At 40.9% G+C, this 21,181-nt stretch overlaps 6 protein-coding genes across 8 annotated transcripts in view; 4 read left to right on the top strand and 2 right to left on the bottom strand.

Moving 5' to 3' along the window:
- LOC105277337 (tubulin polyglutamylase TTLL4) overlaps positions 1–7,168 on the bottom strand; it is a 130,449-nt gene extending 123,281 nt beyond the window's left edge. Inside the window, exons 1-2 of the mRNA XM_011335618.3 lie at positions 7,091–7,168; positions 5,040–5,102 (exon numbers count right to left, since the gene is read on the bottom strand). The gene's annotated coding sequence lies outside the window, so the exon portion shown is untranslated. The remainder of the gene's footprint in view (positions 1–5,039; positions 5,103–7,090) is intronic.
- LOC105277333 (enhancer of split mbeta protein) lies at positions 2,726–4,533 on the top strand. The gene is made up of 2 exons (XM_011335614.2): positions 2,726–3,053; positions 3,265–4,533. Exons 1-2 carry the CDS (start codon positions 2,979–2,981, stop codon positions 3,823–3,825), a joined length of 636 nt encoding a protein of 211 aa, XP_011333916.1. The 5' UTR covers positions 2,726–2,978; the 3' UTR covers positions 3,826–4,533.
- Positions 7,169–7,326: 158 nt separating the features above from the next.
- On the top strand, positions 7,327–10,725 carry LOC105277339 (coiled-coil domain-containing protein 173). The gene is made up of 9 exons (XM_011335621.3): positions 7,327–7,705; positions 7,787–7,960; positions 8,237–8,431; positions 8,520–8,704; positions 8,885–9,005; positions 9,073–9,280; positions 9,366–9,694; positions 9,816–9,983; positions 10,070–10,725. Exons 1-9 carry the CDS (start codon positions 7,625–7,627, stop codon positions 10,208–10,210), a joined length of 1,602 nt encoding a protein of 533 aa, XP_011333923.2. The 5' UTR covers positions 7,327–7,624; the 3' UTR covers positions 10,211–10,725.
- Positions 10,726–11,394: 669 nt separating this feature from the next.
- On the top strand, positions 11,395–12,719 carry LOC105277342 (mitochondrial 2-oxoglutarate/malate carrier protein). The gene is made up of 4 exons (XM_026972649.1): positions 11,395–11,814; positions 11,920–12,104; positions 12,299–12,417; positions 12,514–12,719. Exons 1-4 carry the CDS (start codon positions 11,721–11,723, stop codon positions 12,704–12,706), a joined length of 591 nt encoding a protein of 196 aa, XP_026828450.1. The 5' UTR covers positions 11,395–11,720; the 3' UTR covers positions 12,707–12,719.
- Positions 12,463–15,374, bottom strand: LOC105277341 (mitochondrial 2-oxoglutarate/malate carrier protein). The gene is made up of 5 exons (XM_026972676.1): positions 14,134–15,374; positions 13,833–13,966; positions 13,569–13,739; positions 13,205–13,304; positions 12,463–13,127 (listed from the first exon to the last, which is right to left on the bottom strand). Exons 1-5 carry the CDS (start codon positions 14,313–14,315, stop codon positions 12,929–12,931), a joined length of 786 nt encoding a protein of 261 aa, XP_026828477.1. The 5' UTR covers positions 14,316–15,374; the 3' UTR covers positions 12,463–12,928.
- Positions 15,375–15,512: 138 nt separating this feature from the next.
- On the top strand, positions 15,513–20,548 carry LOC105277340 (dymeclin). 3 transcript variants are annotated; one of them, XM_011335623.3, is made up of 12 exons: positions 15,513–15,646; positions 16,297–16,593; positions 16,740–16,943; positions 17,076–17,320; positions 17,394–17,609; positions 17,708–17,889; positions 17,981–18,106; positions 18,169–18,282; positions 18,371–18,622; positions 18,703–18,885; positions 19,059–19,175; positions 19,277–19,444. In XM_011335623.3, exons 2-12 carry the CDS (start codon positions 16,307–16,309, stop codon positions 19,442–19,444), a joined length of 2,094 nt encoding a protein of 697 aa, XP_011333925.1. In that variant the 5' UTR covers positions 15,513–15,646; positions 16,297–16,306. The 3 variants fall into 3 exon arrangements, with proteins under 3 accessions (XP_011333925.1, XP_011333926.1, XP_019886557.1); XM_011335624.3 differs by lacking the exon at positions 15,513–15,646 and adding an exon at positions 15,987–16,010; XM_020030998.2 differs by lacking the exon at positions 15,513–15,646 and having other exon boundaries at positions 16,307–16,593; positions 19,277–20,548.
- The last annotated feature ends 633 nt before the right edge of the window (positions 20,549–21,181 follow it).

The raw sequence follows: 21,181 nt of genomic DNA, 5'->3' as shown, positions 1-21,181 counted from the left end.
GTGCATCGCAAATGCGATATACTTTTCGGCATATATCGCAAGATAACTCGAAATAGATTCTCGTTTTAACGTTTGGATTATTATGACAGATTCTCCGATTCGATTGCGCTAAACGCGTCTGGCTTCCACGGTTACATCTACATTACGCAGCGTCTCAGTCATTTCAAGCCGCCGCAACATCAAGCTAATTAGATCCCACGAGAGATCGCGCGAGGACGGAGAGATCCGATCGAAGTCGCGGGAGCGGGCCGAGACAGGAAACGAGTTACGAGCGGTATAATCTCTCGATCGCGTCGGATTCTATCGAACTACCGCCACTCGTTAACGACATACGCAATTGGTCGATACACGAAAGAGGGCATGTCGAGGGAAAATAGAATAGGGAGAAGAAGGTGTATAGAAGATTGGGAAAGGAAAGAGGGAAAGAGAGAAAGAGAGATAGAGCAGGAAGTCCCGTATAAAAGCCGCGGTAGCAAGAAGAAACGTAAGCAGCAAACAAGAAGAACAAGAAAAAACGAGATAACGACGGAGTGGACGAGGCAGAAGAAGAAGAAAAGGGTGCTGTGTAGGGTCGCGGGAGCACGATGAGAAGGCGGAGGGGGGCCTCGAAACGAGCGTGTGTAATTATTCGGTGCGAACGACGTTTAAGTATCCGGCTCCGGCCGCGAAATAAGCGAAGTGGTCGGTCAGCCACAGGAAGACGCGGAGGAAAAACGAGCGGACGAAGGGTAGCAGACGAAAAAAAGAGGAAGAGACACGAAGTGCAGCAAGGGCAGAAGAGGGGAGGAGGAAGAGGAGGTGGAAGAGAAGGGACCGCATAGGATATAATTCAGCAAGTGGTTCGCCGAAATTAGTATCTCGGAGTGCACGGGGGGGACGTTCGCGAGAGTGCGAACACGAGTTCGCGTTTGGGATGCTCGTTTCGCACGATGACTATACTATGTAAGCGGGAGGATGATTTTACGACGATTTTATCCCTGCAAAATTGAAGCCGCGCCAGCGAGGTCCACTTTTGGCCAATTTTTGTTGACCGTGCGATATGTTACTCGGGTGGCGCGGACGAAAAACTCCCTCGTTCCCTCCGTTCCGCAAGAGCCTCCGTTTTGAATATCCGCGCGCAATTCGAAGACCTTTTACTCCTGTTTGTAATTACTATTGCACCCGATAATCACGCGTAATCACAGCTCCGATGAAATACTGCGGCGCGACGAGAAACGTTCACGGATAACGTAATAACAACAAAGCCAAAACGCAAGATCTGATTTTTCATGTGTTCGCGCTTACACAAGTGGATCTTGTAATCTCTTCGTTATCGTTATACGTGTATTTGTATGTTTAGCAAACGTAATATTTCCAAACTCGCATAATTTTAGTTATACGTAAGGTAGGTGAAGGTATTCGAGTCACCGATTTTTCTCTCGGCGAGGTGTCCTTAAGGGCAAAATATTCTTTTTATACTTGTATCGGTATTTATTAATCTCGTTAAATAACGTGTCGCGATAATGTCATGAAATCAGCAACGAGCATAATATTGAAGCGTCATGTTTATATTAACGAACAAATAAGTCGATCGATTTTTCTCCTCTCCTCGAAATTTGTCTTAAATTAACAATCTGGTGGACGAGTTATTACTCAATCAAGATCCGATCCACGCGTTCCGATCCCACTCAGCCGACAGTCGACACGATGTCCGCAGAAACGTCTACTACTTGGAAACGAAGACAGGAACCGGCGCCAGGGTAAAATTAATTAATTGCGTCTCGCTCGACTACGCAACCAACTTAACAACCGATTTGTCATACCTCTTCGCAGCGACGAGCTTTATCGGGTCTCGTATCCGCGACTTCCCCCTTCCGCGCGTTAATACGCGTAAAACGATCGATCAATCGTGCCACCGATGGCCGCGATACGATTCCGCGGCGGTGGCCGGACGACCACGAATACGTACGCACGCGGAACATGTACACGAGCACGGCACACGATTCAACACCGTGTAGCCGGTGGGATTGCAATCGTGAGTCGCGGCGGACTTGTGCCCAGCACGCTCCACGATCGGCGAAGCGGGAGAACCAGAAGCGAACGAAGGAGAGAGAGAGAGAAAAAAAGACAGAACAAACGACGACGAGGAAGAGGAAAGAAGGGGACGGGAAATCGATAAGAAGATCCAGCACGAGCGTGGAAGCTGCACCTTACAGAAGAGAGGAGGACGAGTCTCTATCCTGCTCGGGGGGCGAAGGGAAGAGGATGTCGATCGAGATCTAGTCCTTCCGTATGAGCGAAGATACGCGCAGCAAATGAGCGAGAAAGAGAAAGAGGAGAGAAAGAGAGCAAGAAGGAGGGAGAGAAAGAAAGGAAGAAAGAGAGACGAGGAGCAAACGCGGGAATCCCTGGAGAAAACGGGAGAGCAGAGGATCAAGAGAAAAAGAGAGGAAGAGAAAGAGAGACGGCGATATTACGAAGCCGTGCATACCGCGGCACGACACCAATCGTCGACGACGATCAACCGAGGGTAGGGAGCATCGACTTCGGGCTAGGTGCAACAAGGACGCAGGAACGGTGACGATGGCTTGGTGTGGGCGCGTGTCTGGCAGCTGCCGCTTACAGGTGGTGTGCTTGCTTGGGAACCAACCTCTACGGACCGTTCCCACGGAAGGCCTGTCCCCCACCATGCGGCCCACAGTGGCCCCCTTACCTCGTCTATCGGCGGGCCCTTGCCTATATAAGCCGCAGCCTCGCCCGACCGCGACTACAATCACGCTCTGTTCGTGTTCACTCGAGGGCCGTGCTGGAAATCTACGTGTTGTTCAGAAACACACGCGTTTCCTACCGCCAGCCGGAGTGAATCGCAAATCGCAGCGACGATTAAAGTTTGACGAACCGGTGCGACGGTCCACGAGGAAGTCGCGTCCGCGATAAGAATCGGTTATCCAGTGAAGTTTCTGATTGTGCGAGAGAACCCGTCCATAGAAGGATTAACCATGCAGATGCACGAGCAACTCATCATGGTCGATGGACAGGAACAACCAATCTCCAGGACGTACCAGTATCGCAAGGTAAGCGTCTGATCTTGACGTCAAGTAAACATTATCATTGTGATCTCCACGCGGACTTTGAGCCTATTTGCGAATCCGTTACGTCGTTCAATTTTCTCTTCAACTTGATTCGAGTTTGCTTTTGTAAATATTCTCCCGCGAATGCAATGGCACTTTCAGAGTAATTGTTTAGTCACGTCGACTATAGCGATTCGGTTTCCTCGATTCACAGGTGATGAAGCCGATGCTGGAGCGCAAACGCCGTGCGCGCATCAACCGTTGCCTGGATGAGCTTAAGGATCTGATGGTGACGGCGCTGGCCGGTGACGGCGAGAATGTGGCAAAGTTGGAGAAGGCGGACATCCTGGAGCTGACGGTGCGTCACCTGCACAAGCTCCAGCGACAGCAGCGTCTCTCGGCGAACCCAGTGATCGATGCTGATCGCTTTCGCGCCGGTTACACGCACTGCGCGAATGAAGTCAGCCGCTGCCTGGCCGCTACTCCCGGCGTTGACGTCGCTCTTGGCACCAAGCTGATGACACATCTCGGTCACAAATTGAATTCCATGGACAAGACCGGCCCGCTCACCATCCACGTGGCTGCGCCGCAAACTTCACCATCCTCTTCCACCGAACTTAGCTCCGACGAGTACCCGATGCCGCTGACACCCGCGTCCAGCCAACCATCTCCGGTGCGAACCGACATTGACGCTGTCTCTCGAAGATCCCCTGCGAGCCACCAAGGTCTCTTACAGGTGGCCAAACCTAGCGAACCCGTCTGGCGACCCTGGTAAACTCGGCATGCTTAACTAACGTGTCGGAAACGGCGAAACGGAGGTTCCTCGGACACAAAGAGGAATTAGACCGACGCCGGTGTTGCAATTTCGTCTGTGATCTAAACGGAACAGAATACCGCGATTGCAATGGAACAACACGCAGGACAAGAGAAGATTGCCTGCGTGCGCGCGTATATGTACGCGGATGAAAATCACCTAGACCTAAAAAGTTTCCATTTGCTCAAAGACATTCGGAGAGAGAGAGAGAGAAGGAGAGTGATGAAGCACCGACGCGGACACCACATTCACACCACCGTGTCTCGACCCTTCGCACTATCGCATCTTCAGTAACGTCCCGCAAGTCGGAAAGCGCACCGGGGATCTCGATACGTAGACTTTTCCTCGCGGCCGCGCGCGGCTGAAGCTTTAATTTACTCGACAGTTAGATGTTTTCTATTGTTTATTTCATATACTTTTATCGAGGATGTTTTCTTTTTATTGTCTCGCCGATATATAAGACGTTGTTTTGTATATGAGTCTCTCTACCGGTCAAAAAGATGATGACAACGGTTGATCTCTAATGAGAGAAAGGCGCGACGCAAATGTATGTAAAAATGACCGAGCGGAGCAGATCTTGTGATAGAGAAACGTGTACCTGTGATATTTACTGTAGTAGATGTAGAGAATGATACTAGATTTTTAATAAACATGTTTCGTATCATCAGAGCAATGTGTTCACGTGATTTTATGCATCCCACCCGATACAACATAGATTTAAGATTGATTTCAATGTATAAGTAATATAAAATTGTTTTTTCCTTACCTATGCGTCATACATATTGATATATTCTTATGAATATTCACGCATCAAGAATAAACATAATATTCAAGTCGATTCATATCACGCTAATGTGAATGATTTAAATATGCAAAATATATTAATTTGCAATATTCGTAGACATAACATGTAAACAACATTTTGCGTATGAAACATGATTGCACACGAAAGTTTCAAAAATTTCCTACACACGTCTCGTATTTAGAAATGTCAAAATCTTTAGCCGACTCGGCAATCGAATAAATAAATCTCAACACATGACAGAAATGACCATTCATTCGACTGCGTTTTCGGAAACATTTAGCATTTTAAACACAAATATCACAGAGAACCGATACCATTAACAAAGAAATGAAAATTAATTAATTAATTGAATATTTCTGAATGTACTCACTCTAATGTCTCTCCCAGAAGACCTTGTAACTCATTCCTTTCCTGCTGATACACTCCCACCCACCTGAGGGACATACGTTACATTAGTAAAATGCTGAAACTTTTATAAACATTTGAATCTGTTCTTTTTAATCAATCACGATGCATTTACGCGGATTTGTTAATAGAAGTAAAAATTGTTTTCTATGGTATATTATTCTTTAATTTAATTTTACTTCTCGATATATGTATAATCGCAAAAAGGCGCCGAAAGTTCAGCGTCACGTGCGCCATTTCACCTTGACACGCTCGGATATGCATTTCAAAAACTCTCATTTTCGCGTTTACCTCGTTTCGGCTGCATTTTGTGTAGCGACAGTAAATATCGTGATAAAAATAATTTTCCGGTGCGAAAGGGTTAATCGAACAAAAATACAGTTTATTCTTTTGTGGCGTGTCTTATTAATCACAGCTCGCAACGTTTACGTGTAGGTTTATTGATAGCGTCAGGATTTGAATACAAAGAAAACGAAATACCACGATCATGAAAAATCATGAGATAAACTTTGTAAGTACTCACGCGAGACGCGTTACGACAGTTAATTCGCGAATTACGCATTTTCCTTCGCATCGTCGCGTCAATAATGGCATACAAATATCGAAAACATCCAAAAGAATAAATTTATTTCTTACATTTGCATTAAACTATCGTTAAAATATCCATGTATTTCTCTCGTAAGAAAATATGATGATTAGTGGTTCGCAAATACGAATATTCAAGTGCAGCATTTTACAGACTACAAACATGAATTACAAATAATGATGTAAGCTCCATACCTATATCCCGAATATTGTGGTTCAACATAGTTCACAAACGAATGCTATTATTCAAACGAGATACGAGGTTTTGCAATCCGAAGATCGAAGTATCGATATATTCTCACCTGACTACGGAACACGAAATTCTCGTACGACATGAATCACGCGGCCATTTTGACTAACAGTCGTTCACGAACGAACGGAAATTTAAAATCGCGATTACGTGACTCGATCTGCAATTGTAACCTACAATTACACCTTCTCTGCTTCGAATTTTCGGGCTCGCATTTACGAGTTCCAGGAAGCAAGTTGCTCATGAAAAGAGACCGAAGAGTTATCCCATTGATCGCGAATATCGCGATGCGAGATACGATACGCGATAGGTTTCGGCGCAATTCCAACGCAGATATCCGGTATGATACCTTTGCCGTCGATGATCCGCAACGTGGTCCCCTCGCCGGGCGCAATGACCTCCGAACGTGCGCGCCATTGCATGAACCGCACGCGCCGAAATTTGCGCGCGATCCCGAAAGTCGCGCCGCGCGGAAGTAAAATGAACCGGTCGCGCCGCGCGAAATAATCACACGAGATCATCACTGTAACGCTCCGCCGAAACATGCGATGCAAAAACTCGTTGGCTACTCTAAGCGGCAACAATCGACCATTTAACGTCACTAGACTGTCGATCACGACAAACGTCGAACGACAAACAGCTATGTTCAGAGCGTACGCCGATTGCGCGACTTGGACGATAACCCTCCGCGATTATTATTATTCGAGCACAGTTTGCAGTTACGTGTGTGTCAATCGGAACGGATTTCCCGAAAGTTGATCTCGTCCTGTTTTCCAACTACTTCGTCAACACTCCGATCGAATCGCCGATGGCGCGAGATTTAGGTTAGCGTCACCAGGATCGAATCGATGCGCGTTACTCGATCGCTGTTAGTCCCACGAAGCCATGCACTTACGCGGTCCGACGTCGAGATTCGCCTCGTGAGATGCACGACGACCGTCGACATTGATCGTCGCAGGATGCGGCACTCAAAATTGAGCGCCGATCACGAGGGATCGTTACGAGAAAACATTGGCGACCACGCGCGGCGTTGCGTAAACTGTATCGTGTTTGATCACAATTTATCGACGTACGGGCGTCCCAATGTTCCCAGGGCGTTTCTGGGAATGTCGGCTATGTCAGGCGCACGAGGAGGTGCCTTGGAAAAGGCGAAAAATAATCGAACGCATTGATATACTCACTTTTCCAACACACGAACCGCCACTCAGCTGTAACACGTGCTGTCACCACGGGTGCACTCCGCGCTCCGCGGCCATCTTGCGGCATATTCTTGAAACTACTCACTTTACGTGCGACGTTGATAACTACAGTGCTATGAACGATGATGTATGAATTTGTCGAGATGATCGAGGGGTAAAACTTCACTCGTGTGATAAATGACAAAAATTGTAGTACAATAGACACTGTGGAAAGTACAAACTAGACGTAATTATATCTCTGAGTTAAATATATCATTGTTTGATGCATTATTACAATATTAACAAATTATTGTATTATCTTACATGGAACGTATAATAAAAGGACTTTCTGCTCTTGGTTCTTTTATTAAGTCATGCGGAACATTGATCGTTCTTATTTGGTTTCTATGTCAACCGCTTGTGCTGTGACTCTGAGCATTCGATAAGTTGCAGCTCTGTAGCAAGATTCGAGTTATTCGCGTTCAAGAACTTTGCTTCCTTTTCGTCTCTACTATTGTATAATTCTTCCGCTCTAAGATGGTACGGAGAAGAGCACATCATTCCGAAATGCGTACGACCTATCTCTTGAAATGTGGCCAAACACTCGATAATACTAAAGTGAGTGCTTTCATATCGTTTCAAAATTGAAATCTATATTCATTATTCGTAATTATGTTGAAAATTTAAATCCTTCCATAGCCGTCCAAAAGAACCCGGGCGTTAATAGCGCCAAAGAGCGCTTTCCAGCGTTTTGTGGATTATACCACCGAGGAGGATAGAATAGCGGCACAACAAGAGAAGGAAGTGGCGAAAATAACAGCATTGAAAAAAGCGACTTATGAAAAAACTAAAACGTGGAGTGATACGATAGAAGTACGTTTGGTCAATGCAACTTATTACAAAATATAGAAAAAGTAATAGATATTTTACATAAAAATGTTCATTATAATATATATAAAATATATACTTCACAAAGTACGGGGCTATATAAAATTCGGAAATTCAGTAAATTCTTGAAATATTTATTCTGCACGAATTATTCAATTTCCAAAAAATAGGAAAACATTTTTTAAGCAAACCTTTATAAAGCTTTTCTTTATTTGTTTTATCCAACTGATAATAGAAAAAACGAAATTTATTTAATATCAGAATATCAAAGCAAGACGAAGGGAAGAATTATTGTCAAAAAAGAAGAAAGCCGAGGAAGAAACGGAGACGTTCGTAAAAGACCTGGCGGAGAAAAAGGCTGCGGAGCGCGCGGAAATAGTGCAACAAGCAAGGAAATTGATTCTGCAGAAAAAGCCCTTATGTCGGCGGTTTAATCGTGCTCTTCTCGCCTCCGAGGTAGTTTTTTTTACAAAAAAGAAATATTCACGTCAAGCAAGTCTAATCTGTTAATTAAACTCAAAATAATCTTTCTCGATCTCATCAGTGTCTCAGGGAATTAGATGCTCAAGTGGCATTTCAGAAGACTATTAAAACGATGGATAAGAACCAGGATATAGAATACGCTAATTCGATCAAGATAGAAGTCGCAATGCACGAAGAGCAAAAGAAACAGGAAACGGAGAAGCGAGCGAAGAAAACGAGGAATTACCGAATGGATTTGAAGAAACAGTAAACGTTAATTTTAATTAGAATATTGATATGAAATTGTGAGAATACAATTACACGTGTAAGCTTATAGGAAATGGATATATAAATATTTTATTTATATTATAATTATAAGAAAATAGAAGTATGGTTTACATCATACGTGCGTAATCGTTGATAGCTTTTGTATGAATTATAAATTAGAATTGAAGAAAACGAGCAGAATAATAAATTAAAAGCGGCGGAGGAGATGGAGGCCGAGAAACAGGAGCAAAAAAACATGACGCAAAATGTGCAAATCGCGAAGGAAAGAGAGATGCAAGACGTATGTATTGACATATGTTAAATACACTTTAGCCAAAACAATTTTAACGTACACTCCTCTTTTACAGATATTGAACAAGAAGAAGAAGCTGCAACAATTTTTCAAGGAAGCGATAGAAGAGAAGAAGCGATTTGAATTGGAATTGAAGCGCGATGAGGAGTTTGAGGATCGAGCGTTAGAGATTTATCGGAAGGCTAAAGATCGAATACAAAAAATCCACGCGTCAATTACGTTGAAGGAAAAGAAAGAGAAAGCACGTGAAACGCAGATTATAGGTCTGTCAATGTTTCCTGTATATATATATCTTTTATCTAGCTTTAAAATGAATCCTAATGGCCATTAGCTAATTATCTTTTTCAGTGGAGCAATATAGTGCAATTAAGCAGACTCGTGAGTCTGACGAAGACAAAGAAATTTTGGAGAAAGCTGTGAAGGAAAAAGTGATCGAGGCAGAAAAACAGAAAGCACAAAAAGAATGGAAAAAAACAATGCGCAATCTCATGGCGGAATATAAGCTTCAAGATGCGGCTGTAAAGGCAAAACGGAAACAAGAGGAGAAAGATTGGAAAGCTTGGGAGATGATGCAAAGATTTAAACGGAATGAATATGATAAACAAACCAATTTGGAAGAACGCAAGCGACAATGGCAGCAAAAACAGGAGTATCGAAATGAATTGCAGAGAGACATTGTGAGCATAGGTTCCATTAACTTTGATAAAACTTAAAAAATAATAGCTAGGACTGAACATCATCACTTTTATTTTGTAATATTCTATAATTTATTGTATTTTACATTATTATTGCTATTAGGAGGGACAGCAAATTGAGAAAAAACGCGAGGAAGTGCTCGAAGCAGAAGCCACGAATATGAAAGCTGTGACGGAGAAAGCTAATCGGAGGATTATGCTTTATGGTGACGAGATTTTGGAGGAATCAAGGGGAGTGAGACCGCTTTATCCGATTATTAAAGCTGTAGAAGTAAGTCTAAGCACTCGCAGAGTTTGAGAGTTTGAAATCAATATCGTTTTGCAAGAAAACTCTACAATCGACGTTTTCGACCATAGGAATGTAAAAAGGAAATGGGGTTAATACCGAGAAAAAAAATGGAAGAGCCTGTCAAAGCGGAACGACCGAAGAGAAAACACGGAATGCGTCGCATTTGCACAAAACCTGTTCCGCCTGATCAAATATATTATTTGCAGTAACCGCTGTTTATAGTAAACGGCGCTCATTTGTAATTCATGCGTCTTGCAATTATCACGCGGTTCATATACATCGTGCCGTCATTATGTCATTTATTCGAGACGATGTTCGAATCGTTTTCACGTTGCACCATCAAGCAGCATCTGTACATTTCAATTGCTGAGCGATTTACGTAGAGATCGGCACAAACGAAATTGTCCGTGTTGAAATTAAGCAACTTGCGAAAGTTTAAGTACTCTCACGGTTGTTTATTGCGGCGGACACTCGTTATACGTCAAAATCTTCCTTTCTCGGGACGGCTAAATAAGTTGTTGGGAACAGGTTTCTCGAAGACACGGCCTGTATCGCATTACATACATTTAATTAATGTAGCACATAAATTAATGGAGATTTTATCTGTTGTGACATTATTTCAGTGAGAGATATACAACATTTAATATAAAATAATTTCTTATGTAAATAACGATGTATCAAATTCTTGAAGTGGTAAATAATAAATTAATCTTGAAGTATCAAAGAGACCATGTTGGATTTAAGCTCATTTCTTCATACAAATAAATATATATAAATAAAGTAATAAATCTCACACTTAATCGATGCAATCTGTCTATGTCTGTTGCAAATTATAATCGATTTAAGAATCGATATCCTAATGCCATATGTTTAAAGCAAAGCATCGTATCTTGATGCGTGCTATTGGTTAAGTTTTACAAAGTTTTACATTTTATATACAGATTTTAATACGTATATTTATACGTGTGTTTATTGTGGTAATTTGTTTGAGATGTTTTAAAAGTATATTGAAGTATGACAATTAAAGAATAAGAATAAAGTATCTTGTTTGTTCAACGCGCATTTTTTTTATAAACACTTATTTTCTCGACACAACAGGATATCGAAAATGTCGAAGAAAGATGAACCGCCAAAGGAGAAGAAGAAGAAACCCATACCGCCAATGATCAATTTCTTACTAGGCGGACTTTCCGGGTAACTTAATATAATGGCTATGAATTAAAATACATACGTTCTTACAATTCTCACTTTTTGTATCTTAGAATGGCGGCAACTTGTGTGGTTCACCCGATGGATGTAATCAAGAATAGAATACAAATGCACAAAGGGAAAGCCTCGATTATGGACATGATTGGCAATATATACAGCAAAGAGAGCATTGCTACGTTTTACACTGGTTTGACAGCCGGTCTCGTGAGGCAGGCCACGTATACAACTGTACGACTCGGAATTTACAATCAACTGCAAGATTATTGGCGGTAAATCAAGCTAAATAAAATATTTTAGAGATGATTAATAATATTTATTCCAATAATATACATATATATTTCTTTAAAACAATAAAAAATCACTTAGAAATAGATCAGTTAAACAGTACAAAAATAAAGTGGCTAAAGCTATCGTCCGGCAGTGTTCCAGAAGAGACAATAATTGTGCCTGAGTTTATATGCTTATAGACAAAGACACGTAGGTCCTCCTAATTTCGTTACCTTAGCACTAATGGCTGGAACTGCTGGTGCCACCGGAGCCTTTGTTGGAACACCAGCCGACGTCGCTCTCGTAAGAATGACAACAGACGGCAGATTACCAGTAGGTAACGATATTAAAATTCTGGAACAACTGCCATATTGATCTTGAACAATATTAAAACCAAGACAATTTCTTTTTACATGCATCAGCTAATGGCATTGATTCTTAGATCAACGGCGAAATTACAAGAACGTGTTTGACGCGTTTATCAGAATCGTTAAGGAAGAGGGGTTGTTCACCCTCTGGAGAGGAAGTATGGCCACGATAGGAAGGGCTGTCGTCGTCAACGTTTCACAATTGGCAACTTATAGTCAAGTAAAATACTTGATAGCGTCACAATGTAAGTTTATATATTAAGTTATTATAATAATTATTATGCGTTATATATTAAAATTATATATTTTAATATATCCGTTAAGTACATTCGTTCAGTTTGTTGAATGTATGAGTCGGAGACAAGTATTCACTTATAGAAAATTATTAAAATCCAAAATATATTTCTTCGACATTATTTACAAATAGTTTTGTATTTTTCAACTATTTGAACAATATCGATTATTCTACCAGTGAACGTTAAGGAGGGAATAGCCTTACATTTTTACGCGTCGATGATTTCGGGATTCTTTACCACCTTCAACTCTATGCCCTTTGACGTTACTAAGACCAGGTAAGCGTCGAACTTGGAATTTTTTAAATAATAAAGTATACTTAAAAAAAGGGAAGAGTATTGTATTTTAATAAGACCATCGTTCTGCATTGGCAGGATACAAAACATGAAGATTACTGGGAAACCTCCGGGTATGATCGCAGTTATGCTGTCAATAGGAAAAAACGAGGGGTTGGGGGCTCTCTGGAAAGGTTTCTGGCCGACTTACTGCAGAATAGGCCCACATACAGTGTTGACTCTCATCGTCAACGAGCAATTGATGCGATTTTACAGAATGTATCAAGACTAATTCCAAATCATCTGAAACCAAAATTTCTATATTCACGTTTTCGTTATGTATTTATGTTTTGCCCTTTGCGGATGCAAGGAATTCCAAATTAAATCTTACTTTTCAAAGAAACGTCATCGTGCTAATTATTCAAACACGCGGCCATCTAGGGCCTCGCTCTACTTATATCACGGTGCACTATCGAAAAAATATGTTTTATACAAACAGGAAAGTTCGTTTACGTTATGACACTGGAAAAAGTTTGAAATACGTTCGTTGAAGCTGATCGAGGCACACCATGGTGATTACAGTATTGGGTGCTGCTCTGGAGTAATATGGGAGGAAACCGCGCCACAGCGACATTACTCCTTCTGTCCTCGCGATATTCACGATCGTAGCCATTACGCTAGTTGGTTTTGCAGAATGCCTCCAGTTCTGAATCCTGCAAGGAAATCTCCGCATTCAACACGTGTTCAAAAATACAAGTTCTCTTTAGTTTGTTACGTTGCGTCCTTTCACCTAGTTTTCGCAACATCCACCGGAATCGAGGCGCAGCACGTGATGACGCTTGATATCATAGCAGCGACAAATTGCAGTAACATACCATTTTGGATATATCCTATTGGATATTAAAAATGTTAACTTAAAAAATTAATTAAATAAATTAAATTAAATTAAAAAATTTTAATTAAAAAACCGTCCTGCATTAAATTTATTAATAACATTAATCACTAAAATAATAATCATAAAAATATTAAAGTAGTATTAAAGAATTAAAACTCATATTATCTTATAAATGTTAAATCATGAGTTGTAGTTTTGCATCAAGGCAAAAATGGCACGCAGAATCGCGTCAATTTACAAAATTACAACTTTTGACAACCTGTGTCTTGCAGTATCATCTTCGCTCTGGTGTATGTGCCTAATTGAGTTCCATTGACGACTGCTGCTCTGCCCATCGTGGGTACTGCTCCTCTCCACAATCGAAAGAATCCTTCGGTTCTCCATATATCTAAGATACCACTAATGGCATTCCTGTAGTTTCTTCGCTTCTCTAAACAACAATGTTTTTTCCTCTCTTTTATCATCATAAAGCACATCGAGCGTACAATAAGTTTAACAAATGAAAAGAAATCTAAGAACATACCTGGTGGCAGATTGATGTCGGCCACCATGCGGACCAATACCAAATCCGTGGGGGTGCCGACGAAGGAACCCATCACGCCAGCGACCATCCCGAAGCTGATCATCGTCGCGTAATTCAAACGGCCAAACTGTTGTCTGGACAAAGAATATTCATCGATGCTTAAAAAAGCATTAACATGACGTTAAAAAAACGTGAACATTAAGCGTCAATTCGATTTGTGCTCGGCGACAAACCGAGTATGGTTAAACGCTCAGCTGTGCAAGTTTATGAATAATTTTTATGACGACAATTTGCCATTTACTCTGCAACATCCAACAACGTGTTGTACATCCCTAGTCTGGTGGTGGTGTAGGTCAGCTGACGAAGAATAGCCGCAGTCAGTCCAGTGTAGAAGCCGCGGACTCCGCTCGCGTGAAACGTCTCGAGGATCGTGTCGCGCAAGCTGCTTCTCGAGACCTGCATGCGTATTTTAACAACGTCCATAGGATGCGTCGAGGATTGCGCTATCACTCTGTGACGACAGAATTAAGAATGGGGTTGCCGACAGTTTTACGTTTTAAGAATGCTCCTTGCATCAGCCTTTGCGCATGAAGAATAAAAAATAGCGTCTTTGTTATTCTAATTGCAAGCTGCAACGTGAATCTATTTGTTCTTTTACCCGGATATGCCGCCTGTTGCAAACTTGGCGAGTGTCGGCACTCTGACTTCCTCGGTCGATGCCGACATTGACGCATTCTCCGTTTTTCATACTAGACTAATATTCTGTTGCTTTCATAAAACAACGAGGCTTACATGTTTTGTAACGTCACTATAATTTTGAACCTTTCTGCGAACTGTTTTCATATTTTTTCTGAACGTAGCAGCGTTATATCAGTCGAGAATGCCTATACTTATACGTTTACAAAGTGTACATGCATTAAGAAATTTATTGCTTAAAAATAAGCTATTCTGATCTTATCTTTGAGTCGTACTACATTTTTCGATTAATGATAGCACAAATAGGATATTCTTTAGAATTAATCTCATTTTCGCAACCTGTTTAATAAATGTCAACGCCTACAGAATGGCAATATAGTGTTACTGCATACAGCAAGTATGCCATTTTGCAGTCGTTACGGGTTACGGCGTACAAGCGTACAAAATGAACAATTCCAACAAATTCTGCTAGAAACGGCCCCATAACATAATACATAAAGACAGATTATTAATTCTGCATGCATTAACATCTGCAAGCGTACGAGATTCCCGACGAAAAAGATCACACTTGAATTAGTTCCAAGGAAAGTCGCTACGAGTCTCTACTGTCTACCAGAAACAGAAGAAAGTAGTATAACTCAACGATAGATAAGTCATGATTTTCTTTTTAAGTAACACGTTTCAACAGCGAGGTATCTAAAGTTTTCACTTTGAAATTCAGTGACTTGAAAGAAATTTCTATACATTGCTCAACAACACGCATATAGCAACCTTCTCATTTCAAAAACAAACTTTCATCTTCGCGTAGTACGAATCAACGATGGATCAGCGCAAGTTCTTTTCGTTTTATTTTATTTTCAGGTACCAGTCAAAAGTGTCAAAACGAAGGGTTTCAGAGGATGCTGTAAAAGAGGTGACACTTCGGGAAACATGAAAGAGTGAAAAGAAAGTTTAATTTCTCTATCGAGCAACCTATTACTTCATACCTGCGCACCCGTTTGACCAATACAAAATGGGGAAAGCCGCGCTGTATATACCGTGCCGATACGTCAGCTGGTGCCAGTGGGAAGTTTGCCTGTGCGTAATGTGTGAGTTAACTGACTGGCATCCGTAATTTCGTAAGTAAATGTCATTTCAGCGATTAAAAACGCGATGCAAAGCGTGATGTCGCGAGTGACAGTAAAACACTACTGTAAACGTGCCGGCGATCGTGCTCGGCGATCGTCGACCGTCTCGAGTGACGCGCGAAGGTTAATTGTATATTCGCGACATGACGTTTACGTATCGGCGAAATAATATCGTCTTGTGTAACGGGAACACGACGTTGGCGCGCGATGATGCTTGTGTGACGGATACCGTTAGAATAGGTGCGACCGATAGCGCGCAATCGTGTTACTCATCGTGCTGATGCGCTGAGTTGACGTCAAGACCGAGCTGTCAACGTGTCTGTAAATGTTCCGTTTCCAAAAGGAAGATTCTTGCGTTTGTATTATTGCCAACATAAAAAGCGTCTTTCGCCCAATGGGATGTCAACTGCCCGATGGTCTTCAATATAATAGTCTTCGTTACTGCGTCTTATTATTTTTTGTCATTATTTTTATCATATGTGGGAACACAAATAAGAGATGACACAACTCTATTTTGTTCTTTCTTGTTTTCTGTCTCTCTCTCTCTCTCTCTCTCTCTCTCTCTCTCTCTCTCTCTCTCTCTTTCGTTAAGGAAAGATTTTATTAGTGATTGTGAGAGTTATTATCTGTTTTGTTTTCAGGATAGAGGCAATGGGTACGACGCCAAGTCGATATGAAGATCTATCCCAGAACATGCACCTGGAGAGGTTCTGTGGGAGACAAAGCATACCTGCGAACGATATATTCTGGAACAACTTTCTGTCTTACAATATGCGACCGCCTATCACAAGGAACGATCAGATAGAGCTCGACTCTCGGTTGGATATATCGTGCCAGCAGTTACTGGTCAATAATTTGACTACTGGCAACTTTGGTACTTTGATACAAGTATCTCTCATACGTATCAATCAGTTGCTTGCACCTGTTCAAAATCAAAAGTAAGTTCAGCTTGCCATGCTACATTATGTAATTATAGTCTTGAGTTGTGATATCATAAATTTATGTCTTGTTTTGCTAAAGATATATATAGCAATTGTATATATTTAATTATAAATTCTAACGTTACGCATATTTATTTGCACAGCATATTATCGGCATGGCAGACGTACAACGCGCTGTTTGCCGTGAGATGCATTTTAAAATACCTCATCGAGACAGTCGGCGAGGAGGAAATGCTGAAGTACATCGAGGCACCACAGATAACTGCGGCGAACGAGGCGCTGTCCTCTCTGAGGCTGGAAGAATTTTTCGAAGCACTGATAGAACTTATTACAGATGTACCTTTATGGTGAGTGGAAAAAGAACAATTCACGCTTATATACGTACACGTGTTTTCAAATATTATAACGCTTATTTACCGCGCGTATTAAATATACATAAATGCTACGTGTGTTATAAGTACAACCGGCACTTTTTACAGTGAATTTACATACGTCGTTCACTTGGAGGCGATCAATTGTTTACTAGTGCTACTGTCGGTGCAGTTGTTCTCCAACACCGCCGCCGAATACAGCACCGTGTACAGGATAGCGATGCACGCGCACTCGAGCCGACACGCATCCGCTGTGGTGTGCACGCTGCTGCATAATTTTATCCAACAGGAACACGCCCCGCCGGGATTGCTGACGCAGCAACCCGGTGGTAGTATCGTATTCAGCATCGCAGGTAAATACAACGTGGTGCCGCGCAACACGAGCGGCCTCTGTTTTACGAGCGGTAATATGAAGCGTCATTTCAGCTGGATTGTGGAACGTGATACGGATGGGTATAGGCAGTGGGTCGAAGAACGTGCAGATCGCGCACAACGGCGCTGCCGAGGACGAGGAGAGGAAGCGCGACACGGAGACTCCGCTCGCTAGTCAATCTCTGTTGCTTCTGTTGGTTCTCACGAATCACTGTACCGCCGTGCAAAACCCGTACAGAAAGGCCCTTTTCTCCTTTATAGATATGCAAGGCGAGTATTGTTAACATCACTGTCACTGTTAATCTCGCGCGAACGTATTGCGTGATATTGTAGACAACTTATTTCAAATGGGACATATTCTTGTACAGAGGATTACGCTACGTCGCAGTCAAAGGCAACTGATACTTTCAAGTTTAATTTAAATAAATTATATAGTACTATTTGTAAGATACCAAATACGGATGAAATCACGCTTCTGCTCTACATGCTGTTGCATCGGAACTCGAGTGTGAAGCAAGACATAATGAGGAGGCCGGACATACAATTATTGGCAAGTAATTCCGCAGTACTCTTCTTCTCTCTTTTCAATTAATTCTATCTGATATTTGAAACTATCTCTATGGAAATGTTTCTTCTTGTAGGTAACTCCGATATTACAAATATTGTATCACGCACCAAACAACACGTCGCATCATATTTACATGTCTCTCATCATTCTATTAATTTTAAGCGAAGATGAAACATTCAATAAACGGATACACGAAATTGTAAGTGTTACGATATTTCATTATTAAATTTCGCATGTAACGATTAATACATTCTTTTCAAGATGCTGAAAGGTGTAACGTGGTACACTGAGAGATCCATAAGCGAGATATCATTAGGCGGTCTTTTAATTCTCGTTGTGATTCGTACGATACAGTATAACATGTTTAAAATGAGAGTAAGCATGATGTTTCCTTTATACCGTGCGTTATAATAGCGCCATGCACTTTGCACTAAAAAATATCTTTCTTTTCTGCGACTCTTAGGACAAGTATCTTCATACAAACTGTCTAGCAGCCCTGGCAAATATGTCTGCCCAATTCACATCGTTACATCCATACGTCAGTCAGAGATTGCTGAGTCTGTTTGAGACCCTCGCGAAAAAGCACACGCGATTAGAAGCAAGAATACGAGCGGAAATACCGGCTCGTGAGGAAAGTGTTATTAATTTGACTGTTAATTTAACTGTTAATGGAGTTGCGAATACAGACGCATATGTTACTACAAGCGTGGATATGGTAAATACATGAGACACACACATATAAATTTAAAAAATATTAACCGTTTGGCATTTGTCGAGTGAAATCTGTCGTTCTAGATTCAAGATTTAACGATTCTTGAGGAAGTTCTACGGATGATGCTGGAAATTATAAATAGTTGTTTGACCCATAGACTCGCACACAATCCAAATTTGATTTACACTCTTCTATACAAAAAGGATGTCTTTCAACCCTTTAGAACGCATTCTGCTTTCCAAGATATCGTACAAAACATTGACTCCGTAAGTTTCTGAGTTTTAATTATGTAAATTGATATTTTAATTTTATCACGTTTCTATATTTGAACTCCAAAGAATGTTAACATATTGCTTAATGTAATATGCTATAGTACACAGTATATTGCACATAATTGAAAAACCATAATAATCGAAAATTTCCGGAACGTATTTTCCAGGTAATTAATTTCTTCTCGTATAAACTGGAACAAAAGGATCAATCACAATTAGGTGTTAGTCAAGTATTAGCCACGATACAACAAGGGACGTTAGAATGGCCGCGAGATCGTTTAAGAGTACGTAGAAATTGTCGGACGCATCGCTACGATCGATTTTGCCTGTAATTTAATTTAAAACATTTTGATGCATGTTTATATGTTATATTTGTTGCTTGTAGAAATTTCCGGAATTGAAATTTAAATACGTGGAGGAGGAACAACCAGAAGAATTCTTCATTCCTTACGTGTGGAGCGTCGTTTGTCAAGGAGCATTATTGCACTGGAGCGCGGAGAACATAAAATTGTTCTCCCCTAATAACGGCGAACCAACAATCATCGTTTGCTGATACTGAGATGAGGGATGCGTTTTGCTATAAATTCAAAGACATACTGTAGGATAACGCACGAAACCGTGAGTTAATAATGAGAATTAAAAATAAAGCAAAAATCTGAGTGACATTTTCGTTTCGACGAAGGAGAACAGGAACCTTAAGAATCGAAATGCAATAATGCAAGTGTATAGAGCAGAGAGACTGTACTGTTTATTAATTGATATGGCGGATCGCGAGAATAATTATTGCACGAACTACGTATCTCCAAAATGGAAATATTACCTGAGATGATTTATCATGTTTCTATATTTGGTACCTTTCCTGTCATATCATTTTCTTGTATAATTGTTTTAATATTTGTTATAAAGTATAAAAGAAGTCGAGATATTTTAAATATAGTCACCCTCATTTTGATGTTGAGCTTTATCTCGTAAGATGTAGGAGACACGATAGTTTACATTTCTGGAGATCAGGCTGCATAACTTTCTTGCAGTTTTGTATTTGGTATTTATAGGTTTAAATAACAAATGGATGCGTATTATGCAAACGAGAATGCAGCAACTGTGCGTCGATGGGACTGGTTAAAGTTAGCGTGAATTTTGCATTACGAACATTGTTACAACACAAGGTAGACTAATTTTACGTTACTAGAGATACCAACTAATATGCATAAGAAGTTACAATCATCAAAGTAATATCGGCTCCGAATACTTGTATAACTTCGAGAAACGAAACTCCTTGCAATATCATCTTCCTATGTCCTGTAGAACGAGTTTCTCTGTGAATAATGTAATCCCAAAACGAAGTATATACCATTTCGAGAGAAAGATATGTAGAAACATGTAAGATTATTAAAGTTTTAATAAGTTACGTCTTTGTCACGGTAGCCTAACAAAGCAGCATCGAACAATGCTTTCGTTTGTGATCGCCTTTACGTATATTTGTACATAATTATATAGAATGCGAAGGAGTGAATTAAGTTTCCATACCGCTAATTTAAAACGTCACAACAATAATATATGTAAAGTTCCCCGCTATCGTTCGCGCTGTATATGTGCAAATAATTTTCATTTACAGTATACATATATCAAATAAAAACTTCTGATATTTATAACAAAAGATGTGTGTTGCCTCATTTCTTCTCATTCATTCACGTGACAGATTCGTGGAAATAGAACAGACTAATAGGACGAGTATAGACGGGCTCAAAATGTGGGAGAGAATAGAAATGATCTTCACTGTCCATTTTTAACCGACAGGTTGCTCAAGAATCGCACATCGCGTACGAATGCGGGAATAATCTTGTTAAAAATACTTAGGATGTATTTATTCACTCGTGAAAATCGCTATTTGAAGCTTGTTGATTACTGATCCTGTCGGCTACGTAATGGACGGTTCGCGCATCGAATGTACATCTTTATTAAACAAATACAGTTGACGTCTTAATGTTATTTATAATATCGTTATAGATAGTATTTTATTTCTCCTAGCCTGTGCAGCGTGTATATGCGGCCGCGCGTGATCTTGTGTGTCGTGTACACGTGTGTATAGTTACCATACTATTGCTAATACTTCATTTTTGTCTTGAACGTTCTTTCAGCTTGCGGAGATTAACAAGATAATTTGACGTTTCTGTGCGTCGCGGTGCAGACGCGCCGAGTAACTCAGTGTGTCACGTTAAAATTAAGATCCTCGTTTAAGTCATTAAACATTGCCTCAGCCGTACGCCACGTCATGGCTTAAAACGTGTAT

This window comes from Ooceraea biroi, chromosome 9 (assembly GCF_003672135.1).
Source record: "Ooceraea biroi isolate clonal line C1 chromosome 9, Obir_v5.4, whole genome shotgun sequence".
In the NCBI taxonomy this organism is placed as follows: Eukaryota; Metazoa; Arthropoda; class Insecta; order Hymenoptera; family Formicidae; genus Ooceraea; species Ooceraea biroi.
This window is presented reverse-complemented; position numbering and strand designations above follow the sequence as displayed.

Excerpts from the sequence above, each read along its gene's own strand:
- LOC105277333 (XM_011335614.2), top strand. The coding sequence starts at position 2,979 with ATGCAGATGCACGAGCAACTCATCATGGTCGATGGACAGGAACAACCA. Across the intron at positions 3,054-3,264 it reads GGACGTACCAGTATCGCAAG|GTGATGAAGCCGATGCTGGA; the intron begins GTAAGCGTCTGA and ends CTCGATTCACAG.
- LOC105277339 (XM_011335621.3), top strand. The coding sequence starts at position 7,625 with ATGGTACGGAGAAGAGCACATCATTCCGAAATGCGTACGACCTATCTC. Across the intron at positions 7,961-8,236 it reads CGTGGAGTGATACGATAGAA|AATATCAAAGCAAGACGAAG; the intron begins GTACGTTTGGTC and ends ATTTAATATCAG. Across the intron at positions 8,432-8,519 it reads GTGCTCTTCTCGCCTCCGAG|TGTCTCAGGGAATTAGATGC; the intron begins GTAGTTTTTTTT and ends CGATCTCATCAG.
- LOC105277341 (XM_026972676.1), bottom strand. The coding sequence starts at position 14,315 with ATGGACGTTGTTAAAATACGCATGCAGGTCTCGAGAAGCAGCTTGCGC. Across the intron at positions 13,967-14,133 it reads ACGTTGTTGGATGTTGCAGA|ACAACAGTTTGGCCGTTTGA; the intron begins GTAAATGGCAAA and ends TTCTTTGTCCAG. Across the intron at positions 13,740-13,832 it reads CGACATCAATCTGCCACCAG|AGAAGCGAAGAAACTACAGG; the intron begins GTATGTTCTTAG and ends ATTGTTGTTTAG.
- LOC105277340 (XM_020030998.2), top strand. The coding sequence starts at position 16,307 with ATGGGTACGACGCCAAGTCGATATGAAGATCTATCCCAGAACATGCAC. Across the intron at positions 17,610-17,707 it reads CTCCTTTATAGATATGCAAG|AGGATTACGCTACGTCGCAG; the intron begins GCGAGTATTGTT and ends ATTCTTGTACAG. Across the intron at positions 18,107-18,168 it reads ATAAACGGATACACGAAATT|ATGCTGAAAGGTGTAACGTG; the intron begins GTAAGTGTTACG and ends ATTCTTTTCAAG.
- LOC105277342 (XM_026972649.1), top strand. The coding sequence starts at position 11,721 with ATGGCTGGAACTGCTGGTGCCACCGGAGCCTTTGTTGGAACACCAGCC. Across the intron at positions 11,815-11,919 it reads AGACGGCAGATTACCAGTAG|ATCAACGGCGAAATTACAAG; the intron begins GTAACGATATTA and ends ATTGATTCTTAG. Across the intron at positions 12,105-12,298 it reads CACAATGTAAGTTTATATAT|ATATCGATTATTCTACCAGT; the intron begins TAAGTTATTATA and ends ACTATTTGAACA.